This window comes from Bos taurus, chromosome 7 (genome assembly GCF_002263795.3).
Source record: "Bos taurus isolate L1 Dominette 01449 registration number 42190680 breed Hereford chromosome 7, ARS-UCD2.0, whole genome shotgun sequence".
Lineage (NCBI taxonomy): Eukaryota > Metazoa > Chordata > Mammalia > Artiodactyla > Bovidae > Bos > Bos taurus.
In genome coordinates, this window is record NC_037334.1 from 94964528 (window position 1) to 94978229 (window position 13702).

The 13702-nt window shown below is 38.5% G+C and overlaps 2 protein-coding genes across 10 annotated transcripts in view; one reads left to right on the plus strand and one right to left on the minus strand.

Moving 5' to 3' along the window:
- The first annotated feature begins 23 nt into the window (after positions 1–23).
- On the plus strand, positions 24–10371 carry RFESD (Rieske Fe-S domain containing). The gene is made up of 4 exons (XM_002689397.7): positions 24–87; positions 7412–7590; positions 7696–7730; positions 9671–10371. The coding sequence occupies exons 2-4, from the start codon at positions 7413–7415 to the stop codon at positions 9932–9934; spliced, it is 477 nt and encodes a 158-aa protein (XP_002689443.1). The 5' UTR covers positions 24–87; position 7412; the 3' UTR covers positions 9935–10371.
- A 1601-nt stretch (positions 10372–11972) lies between these two features.
- The window catches only part of SPATA9 (spermatogenesis associated 9), a 60318-nt gene continuing 58588 nt past the window's right edge, over positions 11973–13702 (minus strand). For all 9 annotated transcript variants that reach the window (XM_059888368.1, XM_024994575.2, XM_010807612.4 and 6 more), the window contains 1 exon segment: positions 11973–12444. In XM_059888368.1, coding sequence (XP_059744351.1) covers positions 12157–12444 — 288 coding nt within the window. In that variant the 3' untranslated portion in view covers positions 11973–12156.

A 13702-nucleotide genomic window follows, 5' to 3' on the forward strand; every position in this document is an offset into this window, starting at 1 on the left:
GCCGCCGGCTTCCCGGCCGGCTCAGTATCCTCACGCGGGGGCGCTGTGGCCGGGTCTCGCGGAGGTGGGGCAGGGACTCCGGGGAAGGTAAGTTCTGTTCCTGGCGCGGGGTTGGGCGGCCGCGCGCGGGGCGGGGCTCGCGAGACTCGCCGCTTCCGGCCGGGCGGAGGGCCCGGGGCTCGGGCTTCCGGCGGCGGCAGAGACCGGGAATGGGTTCGCGGTTGCAGTGCTGAGTTTCCTCCTGGCTCTTTTGAGCTCTGCGGCTTCGCCGCCCTAGACGCTGTTCTCTTTAACCATGAACCCCCAGCGCAGGCTTTCGCCCGGGCACTGCGGGCCCATCGAGCTTGTTCATCGTCAAAGCTGGTCCTCACCCCGGACCTGCGGCTTCCGTTCAGTTCAGTTCAGTTGCTCAGTCGTGTCTGACTCTTTGCGACCCCATGGACTGCAGCACGCCAGGCTTCCCTGTCCATCACCAACTCCTGGAGTTTACTGAAACTCATATCCACTGAGTAGGTGATGCCATCCAACCATCTCATCCTCTGTCATCCCCTTCTCCCGCCTTCAATCTTTCCAGCATCAGGGTCTTTTCAAATGAGTTAGTTCTTTGCATCAGGTGGCCAAACTATTGGAGTTTCAGCTTCAGCATCACTCCTTCCAACGAATATTCAGGTCTACTTTCCTTTAGGATGGACTGGTTGGATCTCCTTGCAGTCCAAGGGACTCTCAAGAGTCTTTAATACCGTAGTTAAAAAGCATCAATTCTGTGCTCAGCTTTCTATATAGTCCAGCGCTCACATCCATACATGATTACCTGAAAAACCATAGCCTTGACTAGACGGACCTTTGTTGGCAAAGTAATGTCTCTGCTTTTAACAGCTGCTTCGCTGGGCCATTTTTTTTTTTTTTAAGTTTATTTATTTTAATTAGAGGCTAATTACTTTACAATATGGTATTGGTTTTGCCATACATCAACATGAATCCGCCACGGGTGTACACCTGTTCCCAATCCTGAACCCCTCTCCCTCCTCGCTCCCCATACCATGCCTCTGGGTCATCCCAGTGCACCAGCCCCAAGCTTCCTGTATCCTGCATCGAACCTGGACTGGCGATTCAGACACTTGCTCCTTGGAAGAAAAGCTATGACCAACCTAGACTGCATATTCAAAAGCAGAGACATTACTTTGCCAGCCAAGATCCATGTAGTCAAGGCTATTGGTTTTTCCAGTAGTCATGTATGGATGGGAGAGTTGGACTATAAAGAAAGCTGAGCACCAAAGAATTGATGCTTTTGAACTGTGGTGTTGGAGAAGACTCTGGAGAGTCCCTTGAACTGCAAGGAGATCCAACTAGTCCATCCTAAAGGAAATCAGTCCTGGGAATATTCATTGGAAGGACTGATGTTGAAGCTGAAACTCAAATACTCTGGCCACCTGATGCGAAGAACCTACTCATTGGAAAAGACCCTGATGCTGGGAAAGATTGAAGGCAGGAGGAGAAGGGGAGGACAGAGGATGAGATGGTTGAATGGCATCACCAAAGTGATGGACATGAGTTTGAGTAGGCTCTGGGAGTTGGTGATGGACAGGGAGGCCTGGAGTGCTGCAGTCCATGGGGTCGCAGGTACGGACACGACTGAGCGACTGAACTGAACAGATTTTGTTTTAAACATTTGTTGACACAAGTCTTGAACATTGGCTTTCCTAAATTAAAAAAAATTCAGGATCATCATCTAAGGATATGTATATGTGGAGTATACACACAAACATCTTTGCTAAAAGGTTTTGTACCTTCAAGATAGTTTATATGCATGCCACCTATTTTTATAAATCCGTGGATGCTACTTAGATAAAATGGTAAGATTTTTATATCAGTGTTCACAAAGTTTAGACATAAGATCTCGGTTTGAATCTTCACTGCGATTTTATGAGTTTGGGCAAGCTTTTGTTAAAGTCCTTTACCCTTAGTTTCCTCATCTGGAAAATAGGCAGTTTTTCTTGGGATTAATGAATTCATATATGCAGAGTCCAAGCAGTTGGCACTCACTAAAGGGTAGCTAGTTTTATCTATTATTCTGCCAGACAAAGAAGTCTAAAGCTATGGCATTTCTTGTCTCTGAACCTAAAGTAAAGGTGTCACCTTGGAGTTTTGCATTCTGATAAGTATAGGTCAAGTCCCCAGACTTGGGGTAAGTAAAAGCAACTTTATGCTTTTGTGCTCAAGAATAAGAAGAAATTCCTTTAATTTCATGTTTCTTTTGTCCCCACTGTCTTATAGAAACTTAAGTTATGCTGAAAAGATTCCCTATGCCAGAAAGGTATCTAATAGAGACAGAGGATTCATTTAGCTAATCAGTAATTTTATGTGGTGTTAGCACCTTTAGAAACCTAATTTTAGGTACAGTCCAAAAAATATCTCTTGAAGAGAACCGTGGAACAAAATGCTCAACATTTCTTTAAGCAGTTTTCTTCTAGCTCCCATACTGAGTAATGCAGTTTAATTTTTCATTTTCTTACTTTAAGAGTCTACTATCTTAAAGCTGACTCAACACAGAGAAAATGTGTAGGAGTATATGAATAGTGCATCAAAGTAACAGTAATTAAAGTGAATAAAAGTGACTTGTATTGCTGTCTGAATGGACTGTGATATTCACATTATTTAATTGAGAATAATATGGGTGTTAATTATAGTCACCAGATATCATAAATAGTACCACCTATGATGCTTAGAGGGAACAATTATTTGAAGGATGAGATAATACTTTTCTAAGCAAAATGCAAAACTGATCATATTTCTCTGAAACCTTTATCATTTAGCCCCAGCTTTCTCTGCTCATTTCTTATCAGCCCATGCAAAGTTCCCTACAATTTGCCTTGGTTGGGGGCAAAACCCTGCAAAGTCTCCAAGAGACTGAAACGAGAAAGGATAGTGTTTGGTTCTCATTTATGTGGGAGTTCAATAGAATTTAATTAACTTCTGGTGCTAATCCATATCTCATGTATTTTGGTACTTGCTTCAGTCTTGTATTTCTTTTCTATTTGTTGCCTGGAAAAAGAAAAGTAAGAGAACTATCGATTTATTTCTTCCTCTATGGCAAGTCTTGAAATAAGCTGTACAAAAATTTCAAATAGTCTATTCATGATCTGTTTACACATACATTCTCTGAGGACGGAAAGTACCATTTTATCCCTTTTCTTGGATTTTGGATCATTTATTACATAAAGTAGGATACCACTTATATTTGGGGGGAAAAAAGTAATTTTAAATATAAGAGTAAATGTAATACATTGATAAACACTTAAAATTTGTGTTTATTATTCCCTTGCTTTTCTTTGTAAATTTTCCCTATATAAATTTATCCACGAATAATACATTGTTTTGTTTTGCCTCTTTTGGCACTTTATAAAAATAGAAGCATACTCTGAATTCTTAAAATTTTTTTTGTTTAAAGTTACAGTTTTGACTAATCCAACTTGACACAGCCATACATTTTTCACTGCTGCACAATATTCCATTGAATGAGCATAAAAATCATCCATTCTACTGTTGATAGATTTGACTTGTTTCCTATCTTTTGCTGTTATAACCATTCTTGTGCATTTTTCCTGGTGCACCTGTGCACACGTCTATGGAATATATCTGAAGTGGGATTATTGGGTCATGAATATGTTCAGCTTTGCTAGGTAATTGTTGTACCTCTAATTGATGTCATCACTAACAGTTGCTCCATATCCTTGCCAATCCTTGTTATTTTTTGCCAGTCTGGTGGATGGAAAACAGTATCCTATTTTGACTTTGCTTTATATTTCTTTTACATTTTCCTACCAATTAGGTTGAGCATCTTTACATGTGATTTCTGGCTATTCAGATTACCTCATCTGTGAAATGTTGAAATGTTTGTGTCTTTTGCCCATTTTTATAATGGTTGCCTTTTCTTGTTTATAGGAATACTTCATGTTTTCTGAATCAATCCTTTGTTAGTTATATGTGTTGCATATTCCATATTTTTCTTTTTCTTCAGCCTATTCCCCCTTCCTCTTTTCAATTCATCTGTCTGTCCCCATTTTTATCATTATTGCCCTTCTGTTCTGTCTCAAAATGCGATAAGGACGGCACATGCAGCAGTGTGGAGGTAAATGTTACCATCTGAGTAGTTTGTATACTTTGGGCACCTGCCAAAATCAAGTAAAACCAGATAATTGTTTAGAAATGTTGCAATCCAGCCTCTGGTCAAGCATGGCTAATCCACAAAGTCTAAATATTGGATGTTCTTCAGAAATTGTTAGACCTCATTCCCTATTGACACTCCCACTCCAAGTAATTGTGTTGAATTCTGTAGTTTGAAAACTTCCAAATTTATTTCTCTAGTGAGGCTCAACTCTAGTCTCATATATCTGACTTTTGACTTGATATGTCTTGAGTACCTCAGACTCACTTTGTACAAACTGTAACTAGTTCCTTAATTTTCCTTTCTTTCAAAATATCATTCCTTTCTCAGTCTGCCCAATCACAATCACAAACCACATAGTTGCACAAACCTAAAACCTGGGAGTTAAATGGCAGCCCACTCCAGTGTTTTTGTCCTGAGAATCCCACGGACAGAGGAGCCTGGCGGCCTGTGGTCTATGGGGTCGCAGAGTCGGAAACAACTGAAGCAACTTAGCACATCCTTCTTTATTTCTTTTCTGTAGGCTCCTTCATTCCAGTTCATCAGCCCAAATTGAGTTTGTGCCTCACTCAATTTTCTTACTGAGGAGAGGCAGGAACTTTGAATTCAATGAATAAAGGAAAGCACTACACTAATCAAGTTTAGGAAATTACAGAGATGTCATATTTGTTCCCTGAAGTTTGCACTGTTAACCATTGCTCTAATTATTAGGAGATAAAGGAAACAAATATAGAAATTCTTGGCAAAACAGGATATACACTTTTACTTAGAAACTATCATAGAAAAAATAAAAATACCAACATAAGGGAGGCCCTCAGGGAAATCCTCTACATGGGGCCTGAAACCCCTGACAATGATATATCTTTGATGTTTCTTTCTCATATGAAATTAATAGACCATGGCTATGTTCTTGAAGTATATAGAAGATCCCTTTGAAAGGGTTGTTCTCAAATAGGCTGAATATCTGTGCTAAGAAAAAAAAAATTTAGAATACCTTACAGATTTCTCTAAAATTTATACACTTCTTTCTATAAATTGAAGAGAAAGTCACTGTTTTGAATGCCCAAGTAAGACAGAAGAAAGTAATGCCATTTTCTATGTGAATTAAGAAAATTAAAGGCATCCATTCACACTTCTGCGTCCTACTAGAATATGGTTATCTGGTTGATCTGTATGAGCTGGCTGTCTACACCAGGCAAAACCAACTTAGCCACCTTTTAACCAAGAGGTTCAAGACTATTCAGACTGTCGAAGAATCCTGTTGTTCATTCGTTAAGTCGTGTCCGACTCTGTGACCAGGCACGCCAGGCTTCTCTGTCCACCACTATCTCCTGGAGTTTGTGCAAACTCATGTCCATTGAGTCAGTGATAACATCCAACCATTTCATCCTCTGTCACCCCCTTCTCCTTTTGCCCTCAATTTTCCCCAGTATCAGGGTCTTTACCAGTGAGTCAGCTCTTCACATCAGGTGGCCAAAGTATTGGAGTTTCAGCTTCAGCATCAGTCCTTCCAATGAATATTCAGGACTGATTTCCTTTAGGATTGACTGGTTGGATCTCCTTGCAGTCCAAAGGACTCTCAAGAGTCTTCTCCAGCACCACAGTTCAAAAGCATCAATTCTTTGGTGCTCAGCCTTCTTTATGGTCCAACTCTCACATCCATACAAGACTTCTGGAAAAACCATAGCTTTGACTATATGGACCTTTGTTAGCAAAGTGATGTCTCTGCTTTAAAACACTGTCTAGGCTTGACATAGTTTTTCTTCCAAGGAGCAAGTGTCTCTTCATTTCGTGGTTGCAGTCACCATCCACATTGATTTTGGAGCCCAAGAAAATGAAATCTGACACTGTTTCCACATTTTCCCTGTCTATTTGCCATGAAGTGATGCGACCAGATACCACAATCTTAGTTTTTTGAATGTTGAGTTTTAAGCCAGCTTTTAGACTCTCCTCTTTCACCTTCATCAAGAAGCTCTTTAGTTCCTCTTCACTTTCTGCCATTAAAGTGGTATCATCTGCATATCTGAGGTTATTGATATTTCTCCCTGTAATCTTGATTCCAGCTTGTGCTTCATCTAGCCCAGCATTTCACATGATGTACTCTGCATATAAGTTAAATACGAGGGTGACAGTATACAGCCTTGACGTACTCCTTTCTCAATTTGTAACCAGTCCATTGTTCCATGTCTGGTTCTAGCTGTTGCTTCTTGTCTTGCATACAGGTTCCTTAGGCAGCAGGTCAGGTGGTCTGGTATTCCCATCTCTTTAAGAATATTCCACAGTTTGTTGTGATCCACACAGTCAAAGGCTTTAGCATAGTCAGTGAAACAGAAGTAGATGTTTTTTTGGAATTCCCTAGCTTTTGATGTCTGGTTCCTCTGCCTTTTCTAAATCCAGCTTATACGTCTGGAAGTTCTCAGTTCATATACTGCTAAAGCCTAGCTTGAAGGATTCTGACCAAAATCTTCCTGGTGTGGAAATGAGTGTCATTGTATGGTAATTTGAACATTCTTTGGCACTGCTTTTCTTTGGGATTAGAATGAAAACTGACCTTTTTCAGTTTTGTGGCCACTGCTGAGTTTTCCAAATTTGCTGGCATAATGAGTGCGGCACTTTAACAGCATTTTGGTTTAAGATTTGAAGTAGCTTAGCTAGAATTTTGTCACCTCCACTAGCTTTGTTCGTAGTAATGCTTCCTAAGTCCCACTTGACTTCACTCTTCAGGATGTCTGGCTCTAGGGGAGTGACCACATCATCGTGCTTATCTGGGTCATTAAGAATTTTCTTGTACAGTTCTTTTGTATTCTTGCCACCTCTTCTTAATCTCTTCTGCTTCTGTTAGGCCCTTGCCGAAAAATCCTAACTTCAACAAAAGCTAAAAACAACACTGATAATATGCAGATGTTGTTTAGCATTGAATTTGAGAGGGAATAAAAGGATAGTGAGACTTTAGTATCTATCAGGAGTTCTGAAATATCTACCTTAGGCAATGAAGTGCATCAAGTACAAGTCCAGCCTAAAAGTAGTCAGTCCTCCCTAATTTTGGCAGGCTTTAAGAGTTCTAACTTACAATCATGACTGACTATAATCCAGTATTTTTAAAAGTACCTCCATCAGTCTCAGGGAAATCAAACTTCTCTTATGATTATCTCTGTGAGTTAAGTGTAATGAAACTAGTGAAGACCACTTGCAATTTCTTTCTTTCTTTTTTTTTTTGTGTGTGTGGTTTTGTTGTTGTTCCACTAGCATGGATCCTGGTGGCTCTGAACAAGATCCTGAAATGAAGGAGCAATATGCTTCTGTCTATGTGGGTAGAGAAGAAGACATTAAAAGATCTGAAAGAATAACAGCTGTTGTCCATGACAGAGAAGTGGTGATTTTCTACCACAAAGGAGAATTTCATGCTATGGATATTCGCTGTTACCGTAAGATTTTGTTTTTCATTTGTAAACCTTGTATTTATTTACTGTCCAGAAAGCTATTAAAATTTCAGTTCTTAGTGACCAGATGTATGTTCAATTTCTTTGCAGACTCAGGAGGACCTTTACATTTGGGAGAAATAGAGGTATGTAAAAGTAAATCTGTTTTCAACAAATTCAGATGTTTCCTATTTATATTCCTATTATATTTACTGTCTCTATTCACAAACAATTTATATTTGGGTTTGAACTATATTTTCATGCTTTGAGTATAATTACCAATATTCTAGAAATTCACAACACTAACAATGTAAAGAAAACCATTTTATAGGTAAAGATGAGAAATATACATGTCTTCTGACCTAGTAAATATACTTTGAAAGATGTACTGTGCATATTATTGTACAAAAGTATATATATATGCTTACATATGTGCATATACTTCTTAAGTATATGCACATATAGAAGTATATATACACTTAAACATTTGTTAAGTACATATTTAAGAAGTTCATTGTGGTATTATTCATTGTAATGAAAAATGGAAGGAAATTTAACTGCTTTAACAAGAGGAAACAGTTTAAACTAGGACTCGCCATGCTGTGGAATCGTATGCTGTGCTGTGCTTAGTTGCTCAGTCGTGTCCAACTGTTTGTAAGCCCATGGACTGTAGCCAACCAGGCTCCTCGGTCCATGGGGATTCTCCAGGCAAGAATTACTGGAGTGGGTTTTTATGCCCTCCTCCAGGGATCTTCCCCAACCCAAGGATTGAACCAGGGTTTCCCACGCTGTATGCAGATTCTTTACCATCTGAGCCACCAGGGAGGCCTGTGGAATAGCATACAGCCAGTAAGTTAATGCGGCATGAATGTCAACAGTATATTTTTGAGTGAAGAAAAGCAAGTCAAAGAATAATAGGTCTAAAGAGGTCTCGTTAAAAAAAAATTACTTTCTATAATTCTACATAGTTTGAATTTTTCCAATGTGTATATATTACTTTTATAATATAGTAAAAATATCAATATATATATTTTAAGAAAGAAAGAACACTTTGAAGGCTTAACTCAGGGAAGATGGGGGCACTGTTTTACTTCCTTGCATTCCCAAACTAGCTGCCTGATTTCTTCTTTTCTACCTCATGAAACTGATCTCTCTCTCCCTTCTCTGTCTCTATGTCTCTGGCACAAAGTACATGCTTAAATTTAGTGTTCCACTCGCTATACAACTCATATCTACCTACTTCCAGACCTGTCCTCATGTTAAAAGATGTGTGCTTAAATTATGAATATGAACTTATGAGTTATGAAAATGTTTGCTGACAGAACAGGAGAGGTGGTACGAAACAGCATTTCTGCACTTCTCGTGTGGAGATAAAAATGTCAGCATCTGGATAATAGTGTGGAAGAATTTCCCTCAGTTTCAGACCATCATGAGAGCTATAAAACCTTGCTGCTCAAAGTGTGGTTCACAGACCAACAGCATTGGTGACACCTGGGAGTGACTTGGAAATGCAAATATTGCAGCCTGTTCTAGGACTACTGAGCTTAAACAAGGGCTTGATTTAAACAAGATCTTGGTGATTCCCATGTCCTTTAAAATTTTAGAAGCACTGCTTTAGGACAGCTAAAAGTTTGAAATGAACTACTTTGGATCATAAATTGCTCTTTAGTTAACATATGCACTTATGCCCTTAGTAACCTCTCTTGAAATTATATCTGAGGCTTACCATTCTTCCACCAGCTAGTGAAGACTCATTTAGAAGCACTCGAAGCCCTTGCCCCATTTCCGTCACAGAAGTGACATAATATCTAACAGATAACAGCATACTGGGGTCACATGGGGTAGTTGCCTGGGATGGTTATCTTCTGATAGAGCTCTAACACACTGGGTTTCTTATCAACTGCAGAAGAACTTGATGACTGCTAAGATTAGGTTCTGCCTTATGCTGAATAGTTGGTAAATGGGAGGTAAAAAGAGAAGCCTGTTTTGCAGCCTGGTTCTTCTGCAGTAAATTCTGTTCTGAGTCTGAGATTTATTGTCAACACTGGAAATGTCATATTATAAAGTCAATTATTTCTTTCCCCAGGAATTTGATGGACGAGCATGTATAGTTTGCCCCTGGCATAAGTACAAAATTACTTTGGAAACAGGAGAAGGACTGTATCAGTCTATAGATCCTAAAGACCCATCAGCAAAACCCATGTGGTGCTCCAAAGGAATAAAGCAAAGGATTCACACAGTGACAGTGGACAATGGGAATATTTATGTGACTCTTTCTAATGAGCCTTTTAAGTGTGACTCTGACTATTATGCTACTGGAATCTTCAAAGTAATTCCGAGTTCCTTCTGATAAAACTTAATGGCAATGAAAAATGTTGTGTATGTTTCGAAAGTAGTTTTAGAATAACCTTGCTGAGTACCAAAGATGACTAACTTTTTCTAACACAAGCACGTTTTTCATCTTTAACAGTCATATTTATGAAAGGTTCCAAAGCACATGTACTTAGTGTGATGTAAGGATCATCATCGGGATCTATAGAATACTTTTCAGCCAATCCTCTGGATTGATTGGAACCTCAAGGTTATAGGTTTGAAATGTGCATTTGAAGAAGGATAAAAATAATTTGGAGTAACCAGAGTGAAGAAAAGGTTAAAAAAAATTAGATCTACAAAGAAAAATTTAGGGGAAAAATCCCTACTTGATATAGTAGACTTTATCATGGAAAAAATTTAATGTATACAAAGTGAAGAGAATAATAAACTCCCAGCACCCACCTTCAACAGTCACCAGCATTCTTCTAGTCTTGTTTCATTTTTGCATGCGTTCACCACCCCACCTATTGATGGTTATTAGAATTTTTTAAGGTAAAATTTAAACACATTGAAATACTTAGTTTTAACTATTCAGTTTTTCCAAATATATAGCAGACCTTTTACACTTGAAAAATACTTCCCAAAATGGGATCAGTGTACATGCTGAATTTAGAAATAGGAAACAACTTGCTTGACAGCGAAACCAAGTAAACTTCAGCTCAGTTTCTCTCAGGTCATGGTAGACAGTTTCAAAGTAATGAGGAGACAGTTGCTGCTAGCCATAAGAGATGTGAAATGTGTTCAGAGAGCCAAATGAAATTTCTAAATAACATTAAAAAAATTTTTTTATTTGTATAGAATTTTGCACATGTATGTACAATCAAATATCACAGAGAGCAGAGATATAGGGTGTTGTTCCTCAGTCTTTTCTTCTGAGTTCGTAGGCCTGTGTAGGTTAGTTCACCCTGCATTTTCTATGCCAGCTATTTATGGCCATCACTCCTCTGGTTGCCTTGTGCCCACGCTGTATTATAAAACCCTGGGTACTGATCATCTAAAACTCAGCAGCGCATGGTGGAATATGAGAATAAGTGGGACCAGAAAGAACTATGAGGAACAGATTATGAATTCAGAATGAGAAAAGCTTTTTGTCAATATTGGAACTTAGTCTCAAACCACAGTAATCTTCTTAATGACACAGGGCTGAATTAAGGCTTAGTATTCTAAGGGGTCCACTTGGATCCTTTCTCTTGGCTATTGTAAAAATAATAAGGGAATAAAATAGGTATCATTAAGGCTGTGCTTATAGAGCCTTTTGCTATATATCATATTTTTTCCGATATATTGCTACATGCTACCCATATGCCAACACTTGCTTTCAATAGACTATTTATGAGCCAGGCCTGGGTTTTTTATAAATACTATTTACAGCAGCAGTTACCCACCAGGTACAAAAAATGTACCATCTCTAGAATGGGTACATCCCAGTCTATTATATCAGGCACTGATCCTCCCATGACTTAACACATGTCCAGAATTGAAAATGCATGGAAGAAACCAAAGTACCTCCAGCAGGCAAAAACCATGACCCTGGTTTGTGGGACCAATCACAGAAGCAGTTTTTCCTGAGGATCCAGTGGCAACAATGAGTAACATGGACTTGGTTTCTGGTTTTTAATTTGTTCCTCTAGATGCGGAAATAAAGATGTCATGTCACATCCCATTCTCAAATACAGACATCTTCTCACCAGATTTGTAAACAATATAAATTTACATCTATGAATGTCAAGCCCTTCATAACGTTATAGATGAGTTTTAAAACAACTGATAATAGGGAAACTCAAACTATGCAGCCTGTAGATAGAAAATATATATCCTTTTATTATCTCTGAAAAAGATATGTAGCATTTTAATAGGGTTTTTTTCCCTCCCAGATAAATAATTGGAAAGATACTCTAAACAAGTCTTTACTACAAACATAAATGTATTATAAACATGTGCATATTATAAACCACTGCATAGAGTCTAATTCACCAAAGGGTACATTTTCTTGTTCATTAAAACATATCACATAGTCAACATTGATTCATTTTATTTTCTCTACCATATAAATACTTGAGAATGACATTTTAGCAATAGTCCCTCCCCTGCCCCCATTTTTTTTCAAAGCAGAGCAGTCAGAACATAAAAACTAGTTTCCGAGTTATGTCATTAGATAATGCTTAAGCTCTGTTCAGTGATATTTAAGTTCAGATTTGTTCATTCATTCATTTCAGCTGATTGATCAAACACAGAATGTAAAACCTGAATCTTATTACTCAACTTGTTAGCAGGAAGTTTGGGGCGATCGGAAATACTGTCTGGCTTCTCGGGTAGTGACCTGTAAGGTTTTGCTTTGATTTCACCTTCGGGAAACAGAGGCTCAGAGAGCACAGGCTCCGAAAAGGCATTTCTAAAATTTTCACTCTCCTCTCTGTTTTGCCTTATGGATTCTTCTTCTTGGAAAATCTTCATTATCTTCTCCAGCACAGCATTAACACAGACAGTCTAATAATTTTAAAAAAGTTAACGTTTCTTTTTTTATTATTGGAGTATAATTGTGTTATACTACTAAACTTAACAGATAAAAATCCAATAATGCAATAAAACATTTAACATAAAATCATTGATCTGTATATTCTACAAAGAGGTGCTTATTTTCAGCTTCCTCTGGCACATGATAAACGTGAGGAGGTGGATTCCTAATTATAAATATACCATAATCTAGAAGGAAAATGAAAACATAGTATGCTTTAATAAAAATATGCTTCACATTTCTAATTCATGTTTTACATCTTTATTCTCTAATTAAATGAAACATTCCTTTATTCTCCTGACTTAATCAAACATTTTCTGAGAGATGGAATTTATCGTCAAACATGTTAATATCTCAAAGTAGGTTTTCTGTTTTTACTTTTTTCCCATATAGACTTTGGTTATACCAATTACATTCCATTGGAAGGGCATAAACATTTTGGTAAGAATTTAGTAAATTAATGATTTAGAATCAATGATTTCTAAACAAATTTGTGATCCACTTTTCCTCAAAAATGCCATTCAGTACTTTAAGGGTGTCAAAACAAAACATAGATTAAAAAAAACTTCAAAAACTGAGAATCACTAAGAGCTGTATCTGTTAAACCTATAACTTTACTGATGGAGATGACGATGCCAAAAGCATTTAAGGCAAGCAACAAGAATAATAAAATCTATAAAATACGAGAACACCTAAACTAGCTTCTTTTACCAAAGCGATGATGCCTCCAAGGTGACATAATAGGCAACCAATGCTCAGATGTTCCTAAAGAGAGGGACAGAAAGGAGGGCGGGCCTTGGCTTGAACAGCCCTTTCCTTCTGACCTGCCTCCTCTTTACTTGCCTGTCTCCCACCTCAGAATGGAGACACCAGATGCTTCCCTTCACTTCCCAGCATTACTGTTACCATCTGGCAATGTGACCCCTCTGGCCAACGTAATAAAATTTGTCTGCTGGGGAGGAAGATCGGAAGGATTTGGGGGAAAGTTTCCTCCTTTTTATATAGAAGAAAGACTGTCTTTGCCTCTACTCTCTCCTCCTTGCTTTGGAGGCTGATACGGATGTAAGGTATGAGCGTAAGGCAGCAAACCTAAGAACCAAAACCAACCAACAGGATAGTCGGGGAGAGAGAGGGGAGAGAGAGGGAGAGGCCCTGGGTTCGTGATGATGCTGTAGATCCACTGTACAAACCCGGGAACTGCCGAACTCCGGACTTCTAAATAAGTGAGTT